The following is a 25477-nucleotide window of genomic DNA, read 5'->3' as shown; positions in this document are numbered from 1 at the left end:
AGAATAATAGTGAAGACATAAACACATTTGGAGTCATGTAGTAACCAAAAAAGTGTTAAACAAATCAAATTGAGATTTTACATTCTTCAAAGTAGCCACCCTTGATGACAGCTTTGCACACTCTTGGCATTCTCTCAAACAGCTTCATGAGGAATGCTTTTCCAACAGTCTTGAAGGAGTTCCCACATATGCTGAGCACTTGTTGGCTGCTTTTCCTTCACTCTGTGGCCCAACTTATCCCAAACCATCTCAATTGGGTTGAGGTCGGATGATTGTGGAGGCCTTCTTGGTCAAATAGCCCTTACACAGCCTGGAGGGTCATTGTCCTGTTGAAAAACAAATGATAGTCCCACTAAGCGAAAACCAGATGGGATGGCGTATCGCTGCAGAATGCTGTGGTAGCCATGCTGGTTAAGTGTGCCTTGAATTCTAAATAAATCTCAGGCAATGTCACCAGAAAAGCACCATCACACCTCGTCCTCCATACTGTACTTCACGATGGGAACCACACATGCGGAGATCATCCGTTCACCTACTCTACGTCTCAAAAAGACATGGCGGTTGGAACCAAAAATCTCACATTTCGACTCATCAGACCAAAGGACAGATTTCCACTGGTCTACTGTCCATTGCTCGTGTTTCCTGCCCCAAGAAAGTATCTTCTTCTTATTGGTGTCCTTTAGTAGTGATTTCTTTGCAGCAATTCGACCATGAAGGCCTTATTCATGCAGACTCTGAACAGTTGATGTTGAGATGTGTCTGTTACTTGAACTCTGTGAAGCATTTATTTGGGCTGCAATCTGAGGTGAAGTTAACTCTAATGAACTTATCCTCTGCAGCAGAGGTAACTCTGGGTCTTCCTTTCCTGTGGCGGTCCTCATGAGAGCCAGTTTCATCATAGAGCTTGATGGTTTTTGCGACTGCACTTTCCAGATTGGCTTACATTCATGTCTTAAGTTAATGAAGGACTGTCGTTTCTCTTTGCTTATTTGAGCTGTTCATGCCATAATATGGTCTTGGTATTTTACCAAATAGGGCTATCTTCTGTATACCACCCCTACCTTGTCACAACACAACTGATTGACTCAAACACATTAAGAAGGAAAGAAATTCCACAAATTAACTTTTAACAAGGCACACCTGTTAATTGAAATGCATTCCAGGTGATTACCTCATGAAGCTGGTTGAGGGAATGCCAAGAGTGTGCAAAACTGTCATCAAGGCAAAGGATGGTTACTTTGAAGAATCTAAAATATAAAAAATATAAAAAAAATTTAAACACTTTTGACTGGTACTGTATGTGTGTGTGTTCCTATTTAGCTGTGGGATCTGTAAGAAAAACCAGGACCAGCATCTCCTGCTCCTGTGTGACACCTGCAAGCTCTACTACCATCTGGGCTGTCTGGAGCCTCCGCTGACACGCATGCCCAAGAAGACCAAGAACAGCTACTGGTGAGGGAGGGAGAGAGAGAGAGACTGAGGGAGGTAGATGGGGAAGAAAGAGAGGGACTGGGGGAAGTGGATGGGGAAGAAAGAGAGGGGGAGGTAGATGGGGAAGAAGAAGACTGGGGGGGAGATGGGGAAGAGAGAGAGAGAACATGTGAATGGGTGCTAGAGGACTCGGTGGTACAAGAGTTGCCAAAGTTGGATCAAGTGCTGTCCATAGCACAAACACACAACCCATCGCAATGACATTCTGCACTGTAAATCTGGTATGACATTGTTTTACCATTGTTGTATAAAAACATGTCATTTAAGCAATAAGGCATGAGAATCCGGGGATTATTGTGTGATAATTCCCGATTTAGGGCAGTTCTTAGGACCGAGGTGAAGCCAAGAGCTGTGAACAGCCCTTAGGAGGGAGTTATCACACACTAATCTCCCGGTTAGAATCTCCCGGGCCTTATTGCTTTTATAAAACACTTGTCAACATATTTATACAGATATTAATGAAATGTTTTCATTAAAAACATTATTTTAACGAATACATTTGTTTTTGCATTCTGAAGTTTCTACCGAAGCGGGCTGGTCGTTAGAGCTTCTCTCATGTTTGACCCAGTCATTAGTTCTAATCATTCTATTCATTTGACGTGGCTACGCTAAACAAATCATTGGCTTGTAGCTAGCTAGCAGAGATTCAATGATGATGACACAAGAACTTCAATAAATAATGATTTAAAAAATATCCAATAGTCCTACGTAGGCAACAACTATCATGGTTGGCGAGTCCCAACTAACCAAGCTAGTTGGTGATGTTAATAGTGACTTCGATGGAAGGACTGTCCGTGGATCTGGCGCTGGTTGGTGACAGCCAGTGCTTGCCTCTTCTTTGGTGGGGAATGGGACGCCCCACTCACGTCTTTGCCAGCTAAAATGGCACTCCAGCACTTTCTGTTTTCCATGTTAGAGGCTGCCAATAACTCTTGAGTGAGCTCTCACATCGATGGCCACTCACAGCCATTATTTCCCATGCCTCCAGGCCCGCATTGGATAACTTTTGCATTCTGTTCATCCGATGATGCTACACTAAACAAATCATTGACATGTAATTGACATGTAGCTAGCTAGCAGAGATTCAATGATGATGAGAGACAAGAACTTCAATATGTCAAATAGGCCGACACGGGCCGTTCTGCGTTGGTTAATGAATTAATGGAATTCTGTGTGTTTACGGTTTCCATGGTGAATTATTAGTTTTCCCAACTGTTGCAAACCAATTAGTAGCATGGGAAAATAATGTGTAGATGCTTTCTTCCCCGAGGGAGATGAAGTTGATGAATTTCAACCAATCAGGATCCAAACAACCCGTTTTATAATAACTTGTAGTAGGAGATGCATTAATGTCCACCATTTATTTATTTATATTTAGTGTGACATTTCAGCTTACTCAGTGGCAGTAGATTTATCAGATAGAGAATGCAGAGATGGTGGAAATGTCCCACTTCACACAGAGCTAGATGTCCTTATCTGGATAGATAGATAGAGGAGCTCTTTTGTGTATCTGTCTCAATAGTTTCAATAGTATTCCATCTCTGTCGCTTAGTGAGATACTTCCACAGTGAGTTATCTCCATAGAGCAGCTAGTCTAATCTTTTTACTTCCGAAGTGAAGGAGGATGGGGGATTGTAGTGTGTGTACATGCGTTTGCATATACGTGTGTGTGTGCGCGCGCGTGCGTGTGCACGTCTTAGACGTGTGTGTATTGTTTGTTTCTGTGGCACCTCAACCTGCACGTTCCTCGTGTCTGTGATTGGGAGTAATTCATTTAACCATGAAAAAGAGAGGGTGGTGGCGTTCTGCTCCAGCGGGCGGAAATTAGAAAGCATTTGGATGGATGAAATTGTGTGGAGCTGAGGCCAAGTCATAGCCTACCTTATTATCAGGATCTGCACGGCAGGAATCTCACAGAGGCAGAAAGGAAGGTGCAGACAGGGTTTCTCAGTCAGAATCAGAAACACATACAGGATCCACAAGTTCACTTTGTCTTCACTTATAATACTGATATGAACCTTTTAAGACTGGTATTAACTTTGTCTAACTTATAATACTGATAGAAACCCATGTCACAGTCTTACGCTTTGCCTGGGTCAGCAGAAACCCCTTTCCTCAAATCCAGTGTCGGACCTCGAGGCTCAGATTTCAGTGCTTTGGGAAACCTGTATTTTTCGAACAAATCATATTATTTTCATAAATTTCAACACAGACATTACAGAACAAAGTCTTAGTGTCAGTGTTTTGTTTTTCTCCCCAAAATAATTAGCAGCATATAGGTCCTGTTGTTCAGACATGGATAGTAATCAGAGAGAAAGGCTTCCCAAACCTATTTTCCATGCATAAGATGTTCACAGATAGTAAAATCAATACACCTGCATAGGAGAGAACAGTTTCTGGGCCCTGAAACATCTATTTCTTACTCTCTCTCTCCCTTTCTTTTTATCTCTCCCTCCCTCCTATCTCTCTACCTCCCTCCATCTCCTCAGGCAATGTTCAGAGTGTGACCAGGCCAGTAGCGATGATGCCGACATTGCCATGGAGACCCTGCCCGACGGCACCAAAAGGTCTCGGAGACAGATTAAAGGACCAATCAAATTCATCCCTCAGGAGATGTCCCCAGAGCCCAAGAAACGAGATGTGAGGGGCACGGTGTGTAATAACACACACTTTAAAAATATATATATTATTATTTACAGTGCCTTCAGGAAGTATTCACAGGAAGTATTCACACCCCTTCACTTTTTACACATTTTGTTGTTACAAAGTGTAATTAAAATAGATTTAATTGTCATTTTTTGGTCAACGATCGAGAGAAAATACTCTGTCAAATACTGTTTTATTTTTTATTAATGGAATATAAAACACTAATATGGTTTGATTAGATTTGTATTCAACCCCCTGAGTCAATACGTGTTAGAATCATCTTTGGCAGCGATTACAGCTGTGAGTCTTTCTGGGTGTGTCTCTAAGAGCTGTGCAAACCTAGATGGTAGAATATTTTTTGAATTCTTCAAGCTCTGTCAAGTTGGTTGTTGATCATTGCTAGACATTTTCTAGTCTTGCCATAGATTTTCAAGCCAATTTAAGTCAAAACTGTAACTAAGCCACTAGGAAACATTCAATGTCGTCTTGGTAAGTAACTCCAGTGTATATTTGGCCTTGCGTTTTAGGTTATTGTCCTGCTGAATGGTGGATTTGTCTCCCAGTGTCTATTGGAAAGCAGACTGAACCAGGTATTCAATGTCTGCTTTTTTATTAGAGTTTATTTTTTACCCATGTTCCTTGTGAGGCATGTAAAACCTCCCTGGTCTTTGTCATTGAATCTGTGCTTGAAATTCCCTGCTCGACAGAAGGACCTTACATTTGTATTTGCGCGGTACAGAGATGGGTTAGTCATTAAGTAATCATGTTAAACACTGTTATTGCCCACAAATACCCCATGCAACTTATTATGTGACTTGTTAAGCACATTTTTACTCCTGAAGTTCATTAGGCTTACCATAACAAAGGGTTTGAATATTTATTTACTTAAGACATTTCAGCTTTACTTTTTTTAATGAATTTGTAAAAATTTATAAAAACATAATTCCACTTTGACATTATGGGTGTCGTGTGTAGATTAGTGACACAAAATCTAAATGTAATCCATTTTAAATTTGGGCTGTAACACAACAAAATGTGGACAAAGTCAAGGGGTGTGAATACTTTCTGAAGGCACTGTATTATTATAACAAAATATTATTTTGTTTACACAAGCCCATATAATTGCTAAAAGCATGCTAGTAGATAGACTTTCAGTCATTGTGCTAATGCTAGTTAGCATTTGTTTGTGAAATGACCTCTAACTTCCTTCATACTGGACACAGAGACATACACATTGTATCCAGAAGGTCATCTGACTCGGGAAGTAGATAAAAGGCATTAATCCTGGGTTTTAAATGCCTCCACTTTGCTAGTTTAGGGGTTGATTGGGTTGATATTTCTGAGGTAGCCATCTACTATATAATCCTGATTTGGAGAAACAGACAGTAATCTGTAAACCTATACCTGGGGTTAAATGTACTCCATCATAGGATGTGTATATCAGGCCAGATTAACAGAGCCCAACAGATATACCAGGCCTGACTAACTGAACCCAACAGATTTGTCAGACTAATAGAGCCCAACAGATAGCCCAGGCCAGACTAACAGAGCCAAACAGATAGATAGCCCAGGCCAGACTAACAGAGCCAAACAGATAGATAGCCCAGGCCAGACTAACAGAGCCAAACAGATAGATAGCCCAGGCCAGACTAACAGAGCCAAACAGATAGATAGCCCAGGCCAGACTAACAGAGCCAAACAGATAGCCCAGGCCAGACTAACCGAACCAAACCGATAGATAGCCTAGGCCAGACTAACAGAGCCAAACAGATAGCCCAGGCCAGACTAACCGAACCAAACCGATAGATAGCCTAGGCCAGACTAACAGAGCCAAACAGATAGATAGCCCAGGCCAGACTAACAGAGCCAAACAGATAGCCCAGGCCAGACTAACAGAGCCAAACCGATAGATAGCCCAGGTCAGACTAACAGAGCCCAACAGATAGATAGGCCAGGCCAGACTAACAGATAGATATACCAGTTCAGACCAACAGAGCCCAACAGATAGCCCAGGCCAGACTAATAGAGCCCAACAGATAGCCCAGGCCAGACTAATAGAGCCCAACAGATATAGATCATAACAGGCCAGACTCACGGGCTACTGGCTGGCCATTCAGCACACATAGGTAACGCTGCTGTACTAAACAGGATTGCTAGTGGACATGCCAGTAAACTAGAGCTGGTGGATCCAAACACACACTTCCTCTGGTGTTCATCCCCAAACACCCCGCTGGCTCATTGTTTCAGGTCCGCCATCAGATTCAAACTGATCCAAATGGACGGAACTATTTCCAATCTACAATCATGTAAGAGGAAGTTGGAATATTAACAAAGGGGGGAATCAAACATCTCCTTGTTGTTCCTGATACGAGCGAACGAATGATGGAGCCGGGTTGTATGTTTTTTTTTTTAAAGGAGGAAGAAAAATCAACAACATATTTAAACAGATTGTGAAAACAATTCCATCTGTTGCCTTTGGCTCCTCTGCCACCACTTGGCAGATGGAGTGCGTATCATTAGAAATGCTAACTGCTAAATGCTAGAACCACAGCTACTTGGCTCCTTCACTTCAGCCCTCCCTCCTTTCACTAGCTCCCTCCCTCTCTTCCTTCCTCGCTCCCTTCTAAGCCACTTCTGCCTGCTTGCGACGGGTGAGCGGGTGGCACCACCTTACAAAGGGCCCAGAGTATGAGTTTATTTAACTGTTTGGTTTCTATAGTGGTTGACTCCATTAAGGTAATCTATGATTGGCCAGGGAAAGATCAACACATCCAATGTGGAGTTCAGTGCAATGCAGACTAAGGTTAAAAATAAATAAGATATAAGGTAAAGTGTGCAAACACACACACACACACAGCATACCTAATCAAGGTCTCTGTTCAGGTGAGGAAATTAAAACTGGGGGCAGTTTGTACGACTGAGCTAAATCAATCTTTTAATTAAGTACATCATTGCATCTTTAACAGCCATGAATCATGTCACAGCACCATGCAGGATTAGAGAAGTTAACGGAGCAGAGGACCCAGCAGTAACTAGATGTAGTAACTTCATTCTCATCATCATTTTCACTAGACTAATGGCATATGTTCATACAGGATGTTCCTGTGTAATCATAGAGGGGTGTTGCAGCAGGGCCATGTTTAATCACCACCCCATTACACACACTGTCACACAGAAGATTCTAGAAGAAGAAGCAATGACAACCAAGCCTCCTTGAAAATGCAGGATGGTTTTGGTCTGCAATTATTCTTTTTTGAGATAATAATTAGACATCTTGGCAGTAGATTCTACTAGAAGAAGCAAATACCAAGCTTCCTTGAAAATTAGTTACAGTTTGGGTCCGGGAACTGATGGTTCTGAGATGTAATCATTCAATGAGTGTTGAAAGTAGTGATGCGTTATGGAGTATAGCTGTCAGGCGGTGTGTAGGATGTCTAACAGATATCCTCCACACTCTGTGACCTTGAGGGCACATGTTGAGTTAGAAGAGGGCACTACCTTGCAGTAGGCAGTGTACTCAGTCAGCAGGTCCTGAACATGGGCCAGAGGAGGCTGAGCTGCACCACAGAGTGGCAGTGGGCCATCTTACCCCTGTGGCACCGCACACACATACACACACTCCAACACTCGTCCCCATGCAGGGGCCAGCGGGAGGTCGATTAGCCAGCCCTGATAAATTGAAACAGGGCTTTAGAGCAGTGCCAGCGCTAGGGTGCCCTGGTAAAAGCATTAAAAATGCAAAGCAGGGCCCTTTCAGCAGCTGCCCTCGCATTTGAAGATAAATGCAGCATTGAAGCTCCTCGACTGGAGCGGACGCGGCGAGAGGAAATCAGAAAAAGCTGGCTTAATCCCTGAGTACTTCCAGCAGCAGGGTCCTCAGGCCAGCGTACTTCTGGGCACTCTGCTTTAGACGCGCTAACAGAAAAACTCATTAACCCAGACTCACCGCCACAGCACTCTACACCACCACCCTCTACACCACCTTCCTCTCTCCATCCTCCCTTCACCACCTCCTCCCACTCCCCTCTATCCCTCCTGCCTTTCTCCATCCCTCTCTGACAGAACATACAGAGAGCGAAAACCTCCAGAAAGAGTAGAAGACGTCTGTGGTTGTTTGTTATTTATTTTTTATATACTTTTTTTTGTATTAAGGAATAGCAGGGTGTTTTGGGGTGTTATCTAAGATGGCGACAGCCAGCCAGCCAACCAGACAGACGCTGGGCTATTCTCTGACTCTTGCCAGGCAGTGAGTGGCCACAGAGAATGAGTGTTCCTCAGGCTTTCTCCTTCCAGGTGTGGAGGGGGTTGGTTATTGACAGTCTAAAAACAAAAGACTGGGGGGAAATAAAATGGAAGAGGACTGGAGAGTGTTTTTCTCACCTCTTCTCTGATGAATATCAGTTGTGTTTTTTGGGGAGCTGAGACTGGGAGGGAGAATAGGGAGGCGGGGGGGAAGCAGGGATGGGGGGGTATATCGGAGGAGGATCAGGGTATGGTGGCTGTAGATAAGTGGGTTCTATGAAGAGGTGGAGGGAGAAAGGGAGTGAGGGAGGGAGCAGCCATATCGCCACAGCTCTTTCTCTCCCTTCTATCGCTCTGTCTATCCCACCCCTCTCTTTCTCACTCTCTCTGGTGCAGTTGAATAGAACCTAGTCCACAGACAGCACTGTGTGGCTCTCTTGTCTTGTATGTCCAGAGGTAAAACAAAACACCAGCCTCACTGGGCAGTAGAGGATTAAATACAGGACAAACAAAACATGTATTTGGAAACAGTTTTATGCTTTCTGTTGTATTGTAGCAAAAGGCAGAGACCACAGTGGGTTTTCTTTGTTTGACAATCTGATTAATCAGCTGAGGGAGCAGACGGCGTCATAAACTAACTTCCACTGGCTCCAGAATCTTTTCGAGAACAGGAGAGCTACAAATAAAGTTAGATTTTTCTGATGCTGCTAATAGCTTGTGGAGCATATCTCTAATTAAGTCAAATTATTATTTTGACAGATTCTCACAGACAAAATACCAAAAACTAAAGATTTGCCTGACCACTCAACAACTCAAAGTAGAGAAATATTGTGACCTTGTTGTGACCTTGTGCCTTGCATGGCTAACTGATAACCTTTCACAAGGATCATGAGACTGACCAGAGCTCAGGTCAATTATCTCTCATCAATTCACACAGATCAATCAATTAGCACAAAAATCTAGCTTCGTTAAAAGGGTCCGAAATGAAACTAACATGCTGTTCTGTATTCCACAGAGAACCAGAGGGCAGAAGAGGAAGAGGGTGTCCGTCTGTGAAGAAGAAAAGTTTGAGGTGCAGGTATGTAATTGGTCTAAATGTGTTACTAAACATTCCTACATCTCCTAACCTCCCTAACACACTCAGAACTAATACATACACATCCCCTGTGTTACTTACGGGACTACTCTATTCACTCTATTAGCCTGCATCTTTCTTCCCAGCCATTACCACACACACACACACACGACAGTGTCGGGTCTAATCAGCCTGTGTGTTTCCATAGGAACCGGCTCTACGGGAGCGGCATCAGCGCCAGTCTGCGATGCAGAAGAAGACACCTAAAGCAGACGACACCAGGACCGACTGTACATCCTGCAAAGGACCTGGGGACAACGAGAACCTCGTCAGGTGGGCCACTGCGTGTGTTTGTGTGTACCAGTCAAACTTTTGGACACACCTACTCATTCAAGGTTTTTTCTTTATTTTTACTATTTTCTACATTGTGTAATAGTGCAGACATCAAAACTATGAAATAACACATATGGAATCATGCCTTGTTAAAAGTTCACTTGTGGAATGTCTTTCCTTCTTAATGCGTTTGAGTCAATCAGTTGTGTTGTGACAAGGTAGGTGTGGTATACAGAAGATAGCCCTATTTGGTAAAAGACCAAGTCCATATTATGGGAAGAACAGCTCAAATAAGCAAAGAGAAACGACAGTCCATCATCATGAAGGTCAGTCAATACGTAACATTTCAAGAAAGTTTCTTCAAGTGCAGTCGCAAAAACCATCTCAAGTACTATGATGAAACTGGCTCTCATGAGGACCGGCACAGGAAAGGAAGACCCAGAGTTACCTCTGCTGCAGAAGATAAGTTCATTAGAGTTAACTGCACCTCAGATTGCAGCCCAAATAAATGCTTCACAGAGTTCAAGTAACAGACACATCTCAACATCAACTGTTCAGAGGAGACTGTATGAATCAGGCCTTCATGGTTGAATTGCTACAAAGAAACCACTACTGAAGGACACCAATAAGAAGAGGAGACTTATTTGGGACAAGAAACATGAGCAAAGGACAGTAGACCAGTGGAAATCTGTCCTTTGGTCTGATGAGGCTGTGTCTTTGTGAGATGTAGAGTAGGTGAATGTGTGGTTGTGGGGTTCCCACTGTGTGGTTCCCACTGTGAAGCATGGAGGATGAGGTGTGACTGTGTGGGGGTGCTTTGCTGGTGACACTGTCTAGGATTTATTTAGAATCCAAGGCACACTTAACCATCATGGCTACCACAGCATTCTTCAGCGATAAGCCATCCCATCTGGTTTGTGGGACTATAATTTGTTTTTCATCAGGACAGTGACCCAAAACACACCTCCAGGCTCTGTAAGGGCTATTTGACCATGAAGGAGAGTAATGGAGTCATGCATCAGATGACCTGGCTTCCACAATCACCCGATCTCAACCCAAATGAGATGGTTTGGGATGAATTGGACCGCAGAGTGAAAAAGCAGCCAACAAGTGCTCAGCATATGTGGGAACTCCTTCAAGACTGTTGGAAAATATTCCTCATGAAGCTGGTTGAGAGAATGCCAAGAGTGTGGAAAGCTGTCATCAAGGCAACGGGTGGCTACTTTGAAGAATCTAAAATATATTTGGATTTGTTTAACACTTTTTTTTGTTTCTACATGATTCCCTAGTGTTGATGTCTGGACTTTTATTCTACAATGTAGAAAATAGTAAAAATAAAGAAAAACTCTTGAATGAGTAGGTGTGTCAACTTTTGACTGGTACTGTATGTGAAAAGGGTGGTGTGTGGGATAATGTGGGTGTCGCCATGGAATGGGAGGTTGGAAGGGTGTGTGTGTGTGTGTGTGGAACCATATCCTCCTGATGATTTAATGTTCAGTCTTCATTAGTAGGCCTTGGTTGCCTTGTGTAGGCAGAAGGCCACGATGAGGGGGGCTGGTGAGGGGGGCTGAGGCCAGCAGCTCTGTAGAACACCTGTATTGAACAACCACCTACATTTACACACTTCATCAAGATGTAGTGAACAGTCTGATCTGCCCTGATCTCCTATCAGAGATTCAGCGGTCTCCCGCTGCTTCAACAGGACCATAACTCTACTAGATCCCTCAGTAGTGTGTGAATTACAGCAGTCAGCATTTACACACTGTAGACTGACTGATTCATCAGAGTGTATTTATTTATGAGGTAGACCACCCTTAATTGCGTTATATTTGGCTTACAAACTGGCACTGTCATTAGCTCATTTCAACAGAAACTGTATGCTTTATTCACTTAATAATTTGTTAGAATTTACTTAATTTATCCACTTAACGTAGGGTTCTTTATGTGAGCTGTATTTGGTATTATTAGTGTATGTAAGGTTGAGCTAATAATGTGTGGTTCTGTCAGTGTTTTATAGGTTAAGGAGGTCGGGGGCTGTGAGGTGTGCTGCCTGCCCTGACTCTTTCTATCTTTGCATTGCACAGGTTGTGAGAGCCGGGGCAGACACCTCTCCTCACCTCCCCACACCTTGACACAGCTGGACAGATGAGAGAGAGAAGCAGACCTTTGGCTTAGAGGCAGAGAGGGACTTAATTACGTGGAAGAATGACAGCGGCGGTGTGGGATCAGATGGCCATCTTTGACCTTCCAACCACGGTCTTCTTCGTGACCCAAATTGGACCTTCTACTGGCCGTCCAATTAAAATTGAGGGAGAGAGGCAGAAATGGAAATGAACTTTGATGAATTCTAAAATACTTGTTGAAATTAGCAAATTAAGTTTTGGAAGGTTCAGTATTACTGAACTGGTCATTCTTGGAAGAAACAACAGGCCCTTTATGATCATCACTGCCAACTCTAAGAGTCCATCTCTAAGGACTAAGGTCTATCTAGAGTAAGGAGTGATTCTGAAACTGAACAATATTACTAGAAGCATCTCATTGGTTACCTGTCTGTCTGCTCCTCTCTATTCCTCTAACAATGGTGCTTCTTCTCTTCCCCTTTTTTGTCTCCCTTGTTCCCTTTTCTGTTTCTCTACCCCTGTCTCTTCACTCTCTCCTCAGCCCCCTTCCCTCTCTCATCCATTCTATGTTGGCACTTCACTCCTTTGACCTCCCTAAGCATCTTATCACCACATCCAATCAGTTGTATTGACTCGAGTCATTTGTGGTCCAATCACATAGTGTTTTCCTCAGTAAAGGCCTTTAATTGGAGATGCACTTGAACTTAAGCTCTCATCATCTTCTTCTAGTGTTGTCGTCAAGTAGAACTTTCTAGAGTAGAGGAAAAGTAGTGATTTTTAGTAGAATGATTTTCCTTTCTGGTGTTTGAGAAGTACTGTAAGTAGCTGCTTAGATAAGGTTTAACATATTGAAAATAGCAACATTCGTAGTAATGGTTATTGTAACTTCTAATGTGAATGTGTGTGTACAGTAGGTTTTTAGTATCCCTTCCTTCCTCTCTTTAATATTTTTAAAGTGACAGTTTAACTCTGAGTTCTATTGGAAGTGTGTGTGGGCACGCGCCTCCCCAGTGCCCCATAGTGAGTGCTGTCAACTGAGCAGCTGCCATGTGGTCTGTCTGTCAGGGTCCTTGACAGAAGTGTCACAGTTTGCCCTCACATGTCACTCCTCCGCTCATCTCCCCCATCCCAGGACCCTCTATGTCACTACTCCTCTCTTCTGCCCATCTGTCTGGGGACCCTATATCCATGGCTCTGGGAGCTGCCAAACCTCACATAATGCTTAGGTCCACTGGAAAATCTGCTGAGGAAATAAATATGGTGGTTTGGTAGTTTTCCTGTGAAGATTAGAGATGCCTGTACAGTTTGACCTGGTCACTCACCACGTCATGTCACCCCCACGAGCCCTCATCCTTCTCATCCTCTTCCGTCTCCTCAACAAAAATTAGAGGATAGCCTCTAGCTAACCTTACTACATCTAACCAGCTAACCCTACTACAGCTAACCAGCTACCCTACTACAGATAACCCTACTCCAGCTAACCCTAATGCAACTAACCCTACTGCAGTTAACCCTACTTTCAGCTAATTCTATTCCAGTTAACCCTACTAAAGCCAACCCTACTACAGCCAACCCTACTCCAACTAACCCTACCCTACTACAGCTAACCAGCTAACCTTACTCCAGCTAAACCTACTCCAGCTAACCCTATCCCAGTTAACCCTACTAAAGCCAACCCTACTCCAACTAACCATACCCTACTACAGCTAACCAGCTAACCTTACTCCAGCTAAACCTACTCCAGCTAACCCTATTCCAGTTAACCCTACTAAAGCCAACCCTACTACAGCTAACCCTACTCCAACTAACTAACCCTACCCTACTACAGCTAACCCTACTAAAGCAAACCCTACTACAGCTAACCCTACTCCAACTAACCCTACCCCACTACAGCTAACCAGCTACCCCTACTCCAGCTAACTAGATACTCCAGCTAACCCTACCCTACTCCAGCTAACCCTACCCTACTCCAGCTAACCCTACCCTACTCCAGCTAGCCCTACCCTACTCCAGCTAACCCTACCCTACTCCAGCTAACCCTATCCTACACCAGCTAACCCTACCCTACTCCAGCTAACCCTACCCTACTCCAGCTAACCCTACCCTACTACAGCTAACCTTACCCTACTACAGCTAACCCTACCCTACTACAGCTAACCTTACCCTACTACAGCTAACCTTACCCTACTACAGCTAACCTTACCCTACTACAGCTAACCTTACCCTACTACAGCTAACCCTACCCTACTCCAGCTAACCTTACCCTACTACAGCTAACCCTACCCTACTACAGCTAACCTTACCCTACTACAGCTAACCTTACCCTACTACAGCAAACCTTACCCTACTACAGCTAACCCTACCCTACTACAGCTAACCCTACCCTACTCCAGCTAACCCTACCCTACTCCAGCTAACCCTACCCTACTCCAGCTAACCCTACCCTACTACAGCTAACCTTACCCTACTACAGCTAACCTTACCCTACTACAGCTAACCCTACCCTACTACAGCTAACCAGCTAAACCTACTCCAGCTAACCCTACCCTACTACAGCTAACCAGCTAACCCTACCCTACTACAGCTAACCCTACCTCTACTAACCTTAGCTCTGGCTCTGTATATATATAACCATCAGACCAAGGGTTAGGCTATGGCCAACTGTGTATCTGACTGGAGCCTACAGTAAATGTACTTTTAACATGGCAATAGGTGGTGTGTTCCATCCGTTTAGAGTGTGTGAATAAACACCTGGTAGCTGCGTTGTGTGATCGGTGTGTACAGTATTTATTGATTGATTGAAGTCCATGCTTTTTTGTGTCTTTTATTTGTGCATTCATTCTTGATTTTATATCGCAATACGCCTTTTGTTATTACTGTATTGTGAAGAAATTGAGTTAAGCTCACTTTTGTGTAGGAACCTTAAAGGACTCCTTGCTAGACACATTCATTGTTTACATATTTGTTTACAATACATGCCTATATGTGATTAGTATTATATGTTTACTTCTATATGTAATTATTTCTAACATGTTGTGGTATTACCACATTTGGTAGAAGTTCATTCAGTAACTGTGATATACTGTATGGAGTAAGAATGTTGCTGCTCTCATGATATGTGTGAATGTGAAGTATCCCGAACTCCCAGCCCCTGTGGCCCTCAGCATTACAGCGGCGCTTTAATAAACTCTTGACTTTTTCACCTTATTGCCATAGTGATAAATGAGAGTTAGACAGCTAATTAATTGTTGTAAAGGTGTGTCGGCGGCCATGTCGATGGCGGGCAGCGGTCCGTTTGTGCGTCTAACGCCCTCTGCCATCTCTGATTTATCACGGGGGAAGTGCCCCCTCGTCGGCTGCTGACCGTTAACAGGCCAGTAGAGCTGGTGAGAAGAGGAGAGTGGGCGGTGGTCTTTCTCTCCCTGTCTTTCTCTCCTTCTCTTCGAGACAAAGTTGATCTGTTTATTTCAGCTAAGCCCCGATTCTGTGGCCTCTCCTGTTCCTGAACCAATTCACTGCTCTCTCTTCTCTCTTTCTCCCTCACACACAGTGCCAGATAGAGAGGGAGAATAGAGGCTTTTGTGTACAATCTGGTTAACAAAAGCCTCCAATGTGTCTGGCACTAGATGGATAGGCAGCAGCAACAGAAAATAGTCAGAGAGACACTCTCCATGCTGGGCCCAGACCTGGATTCAATAGAGATGGGTTTAATTGAGCTTGCCTGGCTTATTGGACCAATAGAATAGTTCCAAAAGTGCAAACCCTGCCCATCTGGCACTCTAGGAAGGCTACAGCAAACGCTGAAGTATTTCAAACATTTCCAATGGTATTTGAATCCAGGACTGGAGGGGAAGTACCCTGTGTTGGGCCCAGTAGAAAGACAGACAGACAGGCAGCTGTCTCACATCGAGGTTGAGACTCAGAGAGATGGAATCAGCACAGCGTGGAGAACTGTAAGTGCCCCAATCCCTCATTGCTGCAGCCTTCTCTCAGCCCAGGGTCCACAGAGACACAAGGGGAGCAGGCCTTGGCAGAGGGATTGAGTGAGGAAGGGTTGCTACAGCTGTGTTCCGACCATGGGGATGAGTGAATTTGAGACGGGCACTGGGTGATGGAGGGAGAGAGGGGAAGGATGGAAAGAAAGGAGGGAGGTTCTGGAAGAGCAGTAACCTTTGGGATGATGAGTGTGTTTCCCATTACCGTCCTGACACAGGATCCACTGAGATGATTTAATGGTGGCATTTTGTTTTTGCTGACTTCACTTTTTCTCTCTACTACCATTAAAAGGGAAGAGAAAAGGCATAGGGCTGAGCTGTGCTGCTGTGTGGGTAGAGAAGCCATGCAGCTCCAGTCTATTACTCCCCTGCTAGCCAGCCAGCCAGCTAGCTTCTTCCTTCCCTTCTCTTATCCCACTGATTCCGCCGCAGTGTGTGTGTCCGCTCCGCTCACTTCCTGATTGCACTTTCTTCCTCTTATCCTCTCCTTTTTTATTCCCTTTTTCCTCTGCAGTGCAGTTGTGGCCCCTCCCACCTCCCCACCTATGGCTCAGTGACTACACACTAAGATGAATCACCCAACCCCCAGAGGTGCCTTATATCCTAATTAGTGTGGGGTTTGCCCCAGCACACAGACAGATGTACACTGTTAAGGGGTGTGTGTATCATAGACAATATCTTTCCTTCCTGTAACATAACATAAGGCCAAGGGGAGACAGCACATGGAGAGGCCCTCAGTGAGCAGGCTGGGGCCTTAGTTAGGTCAGTCAGGGGCTAGAGGGGTCAGGCTCTACCTGGTGCTACTGCTCAAATCCACACACACACACTCACTCTCTGCCTGGCTCTGTATCTGTATGTCTGAGCTCAGCCCACTGAGGCCCCCTACTGGTGAACTAGGGGAACAGCTCCAGACCTGTCTCAGTTACATTCAGCATTTGCTTGTCTGCCTAGAGTGACAACTGGGTGGGGGTTACACTGTTCTATTGGTTGCGTTGCTCCAGGCAAAGTATGTGAACTAGGGCTGACCCCATTTAGTTGACAGTTTTTTGTTTCGTTTTTTTTTGGGGGGGGGGGTTGATAGCCTGTTGGTCAACCAAGATTTATTTAGTTCGCCTAAACAATAAATAGGCCTACACCCTTCCAAGTGCATTCACGAATGAATGTGACTATTTTTAGTGTTGTTTGTGGTGTTTACGTTGTTCCAAACGGTCAGAAAAATTATATTGTAATCTAACAGCACCTGTTTGGGATGCATAGCCCTAATATTCACGCAGCGCTTGTCCGTTCCTTCTTTTAAATGTTCTTTGGCATCCATTTTGTTACGGTGTTTGTCACGTGTTACGGTGTTCAGAGTTTGTTCTAACCAATTTATTGATGTGATTAGGATATGCTATAGGTCAGGCCCTAATGGTCACGTGCATTCGAAGCATACATGTATCACATAAAGAGAGCAAGGGTTGAGGGAATGTTTTTCCTAAACTAATTAGGGATTTCAGTAACATAACTTTTCAGTCAAAAATGGCTGTATTCATGTTGCAGCTGCAGCAGAGAGGACAGGGCTATACACTGTTATGTGGTGGTCACTACAGCAGAGAGGACAGGGTTATACACACTGTTATGTGGTGGTCACTACAGCAGAGAGGACAGGGTTATACACTGTTATGTGGTGGTCACTACAGCAGAGAGGACAGGGCTATACACACTGTTATGTGGTGGTCACTACAGCAGAGAGGACAGGGCTATACACTGTTATGTGGTGGTCACTACAGCAGAGAGGACAGGGCTATACACTGTTATGCGGTGGTCACTACAGCAGAGAGGACAGGGCTATACACACTGTTATGTGGTGGTCACTGCAGCAGAGAGGACAGGGTTATACACACTGTTATGTGGTGGTCACTACAGCAGAGAGGACAGGGTTATACACTGTTATGTGGTGGTCACTACAGCAGAGAGGACAGGGTTATACACTGTTATGTGGTGGTCACTACAGCAGAGAGGACAGGGTTATACACTGTTATGTGCTGGTCACTACAGCAGAGAGGACAGGGTTATACACTGTTATGTGCTGGTCACTACAGCAGAGAGGACAGGGCTATACACTGTTATGTGGTGGTCACTACAGCAGAGAGGACAGGGCTATACACTGTTATGTGGTGGTCACTACAGCAGAGAGGACAGGGCTATACACTGTTATGTGGTGGTCACTACAGCAGAGAGGACAGGGTTATACACTGTTATGTGGTGGTCACTACAGCAGAGAGGACAGGGCTATACACTTATGTGGTGGTCACTGCAGCAGAGAGGACAGGGTTATACACACGGTTATGTGGTGGTCACTACAGCAGAGAGGACAGGGTTATACACTGTTATGTGGTGGTCACTACAGCAGAGAGGACAGGGCTATACACTGTTATGTGGTGGTCACTGCAGCAGAGAGGACAGGGTTGTACACTGTTATGTGGTGGTCACTGCAGCAGAGAGGACAGGGTTGTACACTGTTATGTGGTGGTCACTACAGCAGAGAGGACAGGGCTATACACTGTTATGTGGTGGTCACTACAGCAGAGAGGACAGGGTTATACACACTGTTATGTGGTGGTCACTACAGCAGAGAGGACAGGGTTATACACTGTTATGTGGTGGTCACTACAGCAGAGAGGACAGGGTTATACACTGTTATGTGGTGGTCACTACAGCAGAGAGGACAGGGCTATACACTGTTATGTGGTGGTCACTGCAGCAGAGAGGACAGGGTTATACACTGTTATGTGGTGGTCACTGCAGCAGAGAGGACAGGGCTATACACACTGTTATGTGGTGGTCACTACAGCAGAGAGGACAGGGTTATACACTGTTATGTGGTGGTCACTACAGCAGAGAGGACAGGGCTATACACACTGTTATGTGGTGGTCACTACAGCAGAGAGGAGAGGGCTATACACTGTTATGTGGTGGTCACTACAGCAGAGAGGACAGGGCTATACACACTGTTATGTGGTGGTCACTACAGCAGAGAGGACAGGGTTATACACTGTTATGTGGTGGTCACTGCAGCAGAGAGGACAGGGTTATACACACTGTTATGTGGTGGTCACTACAGCAGAGAGGACAGGGTTATACACTGTTATGTGGTGGTCACTACAGCAGAGAGGACAGGGCTATACACTGTTATGTGGTGGTCACTACAGCAGAGAGGACAGGGTTATACACTGTTATGTGGTGGTCACTACAGCAGAGAGGACAGGGTTATACACTTATGTGGTGGTCACTGCAGCAGAGAGGACAGGGTTATACACTGTTATGTGGTGGTCACTACAGCAGAGAGGACAGGGCTATACACTGTTATGTGGTGGTCACTGCAGCAGAGAGGACAGGGCTATACTCTGTTATGTGGTGGTCACTACAGCAGAGAGGACAGGGTTATACACTGTTATGTGGTGGTCACTGCAGCAGAGAGGACAGGGCTATACACTGTTATGTGGTGGTCACTACAGCAGAGAGGACAGGGTTATACACTGTTATGTGGTGGTCACTACAGCAGAGAGGACAGGGCTATACAATGTTATGTGGTGGTCACTACAGCAGAGAGGACAGGGCTATACACTGTTATGTGGTGGTCACTGCAGCAGAGAGGACAGGGTTATACACTGTTATGTGGTGGTCACTGCAGCAGAGAGGACAGGGTTATACACTGTTATGTGGTGGTCACTACAGCAGAGAGGACAGGGCTATACACTGTTATGTGGTGGTCACTGCAGCAGAGAGGACAGGGTTATACACTGTTATGTGGTGGTCACTACAGCAGAGAGGACAGGGCTATACACTGTTATGTGGTGGTCACTACAGCAGAGAGGACAGGGCTATACAATGTTATGTGGTGGTCACTACAGCAGAGAGGACAGGGCTATACACTGTTATGTGGTGGTCACTACAGCAGAGAGGACAGGGCTATACACTGTTATGTGGTGGTCACTGCAGCAGAGAGGACAGGGCTATACAATGTTATGTGGTGGTCACTACAGCAGGGAGGAGAGCGAGACAATGGGTGCTAGTAACACAAGTCTGAGCCAGGCGGCACAATCAAATCAATTGCGGTCGGACCCCCGCTAGTGATTTGTGTGTCCTAATTTTTTTATCAAACGGTTTGCTTAAAGCATCAGACAAGCTCAGTGCATATAGTGGATATGATTAAAACACATAGGATGTGTCTATATGTGGAAAAATACACCGTATAATATTTTGGTTAGACATCAATTGGTTGAAAGAACCGACGACTCTTAGTCGATGACTATTTTATTTTGTCAGGGACAGCCCTAATTTGAACAAGGTTGTAGGCAGCTATGCTACGGTGTCCTATGTTCTAGTACTATGCTGCGGTATCCTATGTTCTAGTACTATGCTACAGTGTCCGATGTTCTAGTACTATGCTACAGTGTCCTATGTTCTTGTACTATGCTGCGGTATCCTATGTTCTTGTACTATGCTACAGTGTCCTATGTTCTAGTACTATGCTGCGGTATCCTATGTTCTAGTACTATGCTACAGTGTCCTATGTTCTAGTACTATGCTACAGTGTCCTATGTTCTAGTACTATGCTGCGGTATCCTATGTTCTTGTACTATGCTACAGTGTCCTATGTTCTAGTACTATGCTACAGTGTCCTATGTTCTAGTACTATGCTACAGTGTCCTATGTTCTAGTACTATGCTACAGTGTCCTATGTTCTAGTACTATGCTACAGTGTCCTATGTTCTAGTACTATGCTACAGTGTCCTATGTTCTTGTACTATGCTACGGTGTCCTGTGTTCTAGTACTATGCTGCGGTATCCTATGTTCTTGTACTATGCTACAGTGTCCTATGTTCTTGTACTATGCTACAGTGTCCTATCCTACGGTGTCCTGTGTTCTAGTACTATGCTACAGTGTCCTATGTTCTAGTACTATGCCACAGTGTCCTATGTTCTTGTACTATGCTGCGGTATCCTATGTTCATGCTACAGTGTCCTATGCTACGGTGTCCTGTGTTCTAGTACTATGCTACAGTGTCCTATGTTCTTGTACTATGCTACAGTGTCCTATCCTACGGTGTCCTGTGTTCTAGTACTATGCTACAGTGTCCTATGTTCTAGTACTATGCTACAGTGTCCTATGTTCTAGTACTATTCTGCGGTATCCTATGTTCTAGTACTATGCTGCGGTATCCTATGTTCTTGTACTATGCTACAGTGTCCTATCCTACGGTGTCCTGTGTTCTAGTACTATGCTACAGTGTCCTATGTTCTAGTACTATGCTACAGTGTCCTATGTTCTTGTACTATGCTGCGGTATCCTATGTTCTTGTACTATGCTACGGTGTCCTGTGTTCTAGTACTATGCTACAGTGTCCTATGTTCTTGTACTATGCTACAGTGTCCTATGCTACGGTGTCCTGTGTTCTAGTACTATGCTACAGTGTCCTATGTTCTAGTACTATGCTACAGTGTCCTATGTTCTAGTACTATGCTACAGTGTCCTATGTTCTAGTACTATGCTGCGGTATCCTATGTTCTAGTACTATGCTACAGTGTCCTATGTTCTTGTACTATGCTGCGGTATCCTATGTTCTAGTACTATGCTACAGTGTCCTATGTTCTTGTACTATGCTGCGGTATCCTATGTTCTAGTACTATGCTACAAGTGTCCTATGCTACGGTGTCCTGTGTTCTAGTACTATGCTACAGTGTCCTATGTTCTAGTACTATGCTACAGTGTCCTATGTTCTAGTACTATGCTACAGTGTCCTATCCTACGGTGTCCTGTGTTCTAGTACTATGCTACAGTGTCCTATGTTCTTGTACTATGCTACAGTGTCATATGTTCTAGTACTATGCTACAGTGTCCTATGTTCTAGTACTATGCTACAGTGTCCTATGTTCTAGTACTATGCTACAGTGTCCTATGTTCTAGTACTATGCTACGGTTATCCTGTCTCCTTGTAGTGAGTGAGTTGTTCTAATGAGCTTGTAAATGCCTTGCAATGGTCTCTCTTTCTCTCTTTCTTTCTCTGTCTCTCCCCATTCATTACCTCCTCTTGACCACCTTGTAAAACAATGCCTCTTTAATAATATCTCAGTACCGTTCTACCGCCCGACACTAAATCAAAAAGTGGGAGGCTATAGGAGAATTCCCATAATCCGCTCCCACCATTTCTATAGAGAAAATTCACAGAACTACTTTGTCACGGGATGGGATGCGGGAGTCAATGGCTGAGTGCTTTGTGGCGTATTGATCTCCCGTCACGTGAACACCCTCCATGTAATTGCACTGCCCTCTTGTGATAAATTCAATGCCGTTGTTTCGGACACTCCCAAGGCACCACACCGCAAGGCCTGTGCTGGCCCGGGAAGAAGTGAGAGCTGCGACTGTTCCATAAATGGACGACTCTTTCTCTTTGCATGTGGTGCAACAACGACGTTGTAAAGAAATCCCATATCAAAGGATCCCCGGCCCGGGTTTGATGTGTTCATGGGGTTATTTGTTGCTTGTTTGACATTATTTTAACCAAAGGATGACTTTGTCAATGTGTTTGACAATAGTGATGGTTGTGATGATGACAATGTTGTTGTTGATAATGATCATCTTGGAGTGTGTTATTCAAGGCCAACCGACGCCGCGTTGTTTTCCATGTAGTTCATCTACAAAGAGGCTAATCAAAGTACTGCATGAGGATTAATCCCCAAACAAGTAAACAACATTTATTCACCACTAACAAACATGTAGAAAATGTCTATTTTCTTGACTTGACTCATTGAAGTGTTTTTCATCTATCTGATTTACGCTACAGCACGTTATGTTGCACTTTGGTTGTCCAGCAGCTGTACCACAACCACTAGTATCACTCTCCCCAGAGCAGAACCCTGCATGTGTGTACTGTAAGTGGATTCTTTTTTTCTCAAATCTTCTTATGACCATGTATGTGTGTACATTTACGTATACTGTAGATTAAATACTTACATTTTGGATCCCAGCTCCAACCTTGTTGTCTAATCCAATGGGTTTGCCTCAATTGAGTTAGGGTTTGCAGATGCTTAAAGTATGGATGCTTTAAAGGATGAAAAGTTGCCTTCAGTTTCATGCTGATCTCATTTTAAATTAAACAACTCTAATTGCTCTGATTCCTTTTAATATCCAATTATAACTCACTTGGCTTAAGTACCTCGGATCTGACTCCCTCCCAATGTATCTATGGTAAAAAAGTGATGATTAAATGAAATGAACATTGATCTAGGTTACATCTTTACGCTAGCCCATGTACTGCCTTCTGGCTTAAACGCATCCTTTTAACTTTAAACCCTGTGAATCCTTTTTCTTACTTTGTTTCATATCTGTCTAATCTCTAAAATGCCCTTTGATTTCATTGAGTCGTGTGTGTTTGTGTGTGAGGCATCGGCTGTGATTGCCTGTGGGGGAGGAGGAACAAGGGAACAAGTCTATGAGGACCCCTATAGAGGCCACACACTCCAGACCCTTTGAAGAGGGGAAATGTAATGTGAAGTTGTGAGACCTGTGATGAGAGCAGATCAAACCACGGCTAAGCCACCTGCTTGTCATCCTACTGAGAGGGAGACGGAGAGAGGGAGACGGAGAGAGGGGAATGGCGAAAGGAAAAGAGAGAGAGAGAGGGTACAGGGGAGGATGTGGCAGAGAGGAGGGCCACTAAGAACTCCTGTCAGAGATTAAACAGCAGATGAAAGGGGATATTAGTCGCCCGCCGAAAGCAACATGTGTAGCAGACAAAACCAATCAATCGCCTACCTCATGCCCAATAAGATTACATCAATCAATAACTGCACTTTTGAGTGATTGGATTCTGTCTCCTTCCAGAGGAGAGTTGAGGAGGGAGAGATGGAGAAGGGGGGGACGAGCGAGCGTCTACATTTTCCCAATGATTAAAGCGGAGACAAATTGGTTTGATAACATCAAGGACCTTGCTGTGGGGAGGTCTATAAGGGCAGTGTTCAGTGCTGATAGAGGTTGAGTGACCACGTACGATGGACACAGTATGTGAAGAGGATGGTGGGGCTACTGCATCACCTAACTCTCAGACCAGGTAGCCAAGGACTGGCCTGCGCCACTGATAATGTATATAAGCTCTGTGAGGAAGAACTGGAAAACAAGTGGTAGCATATACAATGAAGGAGTAGTGGGCCTAAAACTGATCCTTGAGGGACACCATAGATAACTATTGTCATACAGCACCTGTTGTCATTGTCTTCAGAAAGTATTCACACCCCTTGACCTTTTCCACATTTTGTTGTGTTAGTCTGAATTTAAAATGGATGACATTTAGATTTTGTGCCACTGATCTACACACAATAATAAAAAATGTAAAGCTAAAATGTATTGTCAATAAGTATTCAACCCTTTTGTTATGGCAAGCCTAAATAAGTTACAAAAGTGCAAGAAAAGTGTTAACATTATTTTTAAATGACTACCCCATCTTTGTACCCCATACATATACATAATTATCTGTAAGGTCCTTCAGTCAAGCAGTGAATTTCAAGCACAGATTCAACCACAAAGACCAGGGAGATTGTCCAATGACTTGCAAAGAAGGGCACCAATTGGTAGATGGGTAAAAATAACACTTTGGATGTTATATCAATACACCCAGTCACCACAAAGATACAGGCGTCCTTCCTAACTCAGTTACCGGAGAGCAAGGAAAATGCTCAGGGATTTCCATAAGGCCAATGGTGACTAAATTGAGTTACAGAGTTGGCTCCCAAGTAGCGTAGCGGTCACTACAGCCTGGGGTTCGATCTCAGGATGTGTCACAGATGGCAGTGACCGGGAGTCCCATAGGGCGGCACACAATTGGCCCAGAGTCGTCCGGGTTAGGGGAGGGTTTGGCCAGGGAGGCTTTCCTAGTCACATCGTGCTCTAGCAACTCCTTGTGGAGGGCCGGGTGCCTGCAAGCTGACTTCAGTAGTCAGTTGGATAGTGTTTCCTCCGACACATTAGTGTGGGTGACTTCCGGGTTAAGTGAGCAGGTGTTAAGCAGCAGCACGTCTTGGTGGGTCATGTTTGGGAGGACGCATTACTTGACCTTCACCTCTCCCGAGCCCGCTGGAGAATTTCAGAGATGAGACAGGATCATAACTACCAATTAGATATCACGAAATTGGGGAGAAGGTGAGAAGAGTGGAGTAAAATAACCTGTTAGAGTTTAACTATTGTCATAGGAGAAAACTGAGGATGGATCACCAACATTGTAGTTACTCCACAATACTAACCTAAATGACAGAGTGAAAAGAAGGAAACCTGTACAGAATACAAATATTCCAAATCATGCATCCTGTTTGCAATAAGGCACTAAAGAAATGCTGCAAGTACGGCAAATCCAACATATCACTGAATACTACTCCTCATATTCTCAAGCATATTGGTGGCTGCATCATGTTATGGGTATGAGTTTCTTTTAGGATAAAAAGGAATAGAGCTAAGCAGAGTGAACCAAGTTTCCTCTAGGATTTTGACTCTGCTTTTCAGAAATACAGTTACTTAAAACACAGCCAAATATACATTGGAG

At 44.3% G+C, this 25477-nt stretch overlaps 1 protein-coding gene across 12 annotated transcripts in view; it reads left to right on the top strand.

Annotated features, from left to right (window-relative positions):
- Positions 1 to 25477, top strand: part of LOC110496438 (PHD finger protein 14) — a 102812-nt gene that overhangs the window by 30917 nt on the left and 46418 nt on the right. For 2 of the 12 annotated variants that reach the window (XM_036953025.2, XM_036953021.2), the window contains exons 15-19: positions 1321 to 1452; positions 3981 to 4143; positions 4665 to 4727; positions 9395 to 9457; positions 9663 to 9787. In XM_036953025.2, coding sequence (XP_036808920.2) covers positions 1321 to 1452; positions 3981 to 4143; positions 4665 to 4727; positions 9395 to 9457; positions 9663 to 9787 — 546 coding nt within the window. Of the gene's footprint in view, positions 1 to 1320; positions 1453 to 3980; positions 4144 to 4664; positions 4728 to 9394; positions 9458 to 9662; positions 9788 to 11871; positions 15115 to 25477 lie in introns of those variants that run through there. The other 10 variants (XM_090206831.1, XM_090206829.1, XM_090206830.1 and 7 more) reach the window with 7 other exon arrangements.

Source organism: Oncorhynchus mykiss, chromosome 18 (assembly GCF_057628025.1).
Source record: "Oncorhynchus mykiss isolate SJ-2025 chromosome 18, ASM5762802v1, whole genome shotgun sequence".
Lineage (NCBI taxonomy): Eukaryota > Metazoa > Chordata > Actinopteri > Salmoniformes > Salmonidae > Oncorhynchus > Oncorhynchus mykiss.
This window is presented reverse-complemented; position numbering and strand designations above follow the sequence as displayed.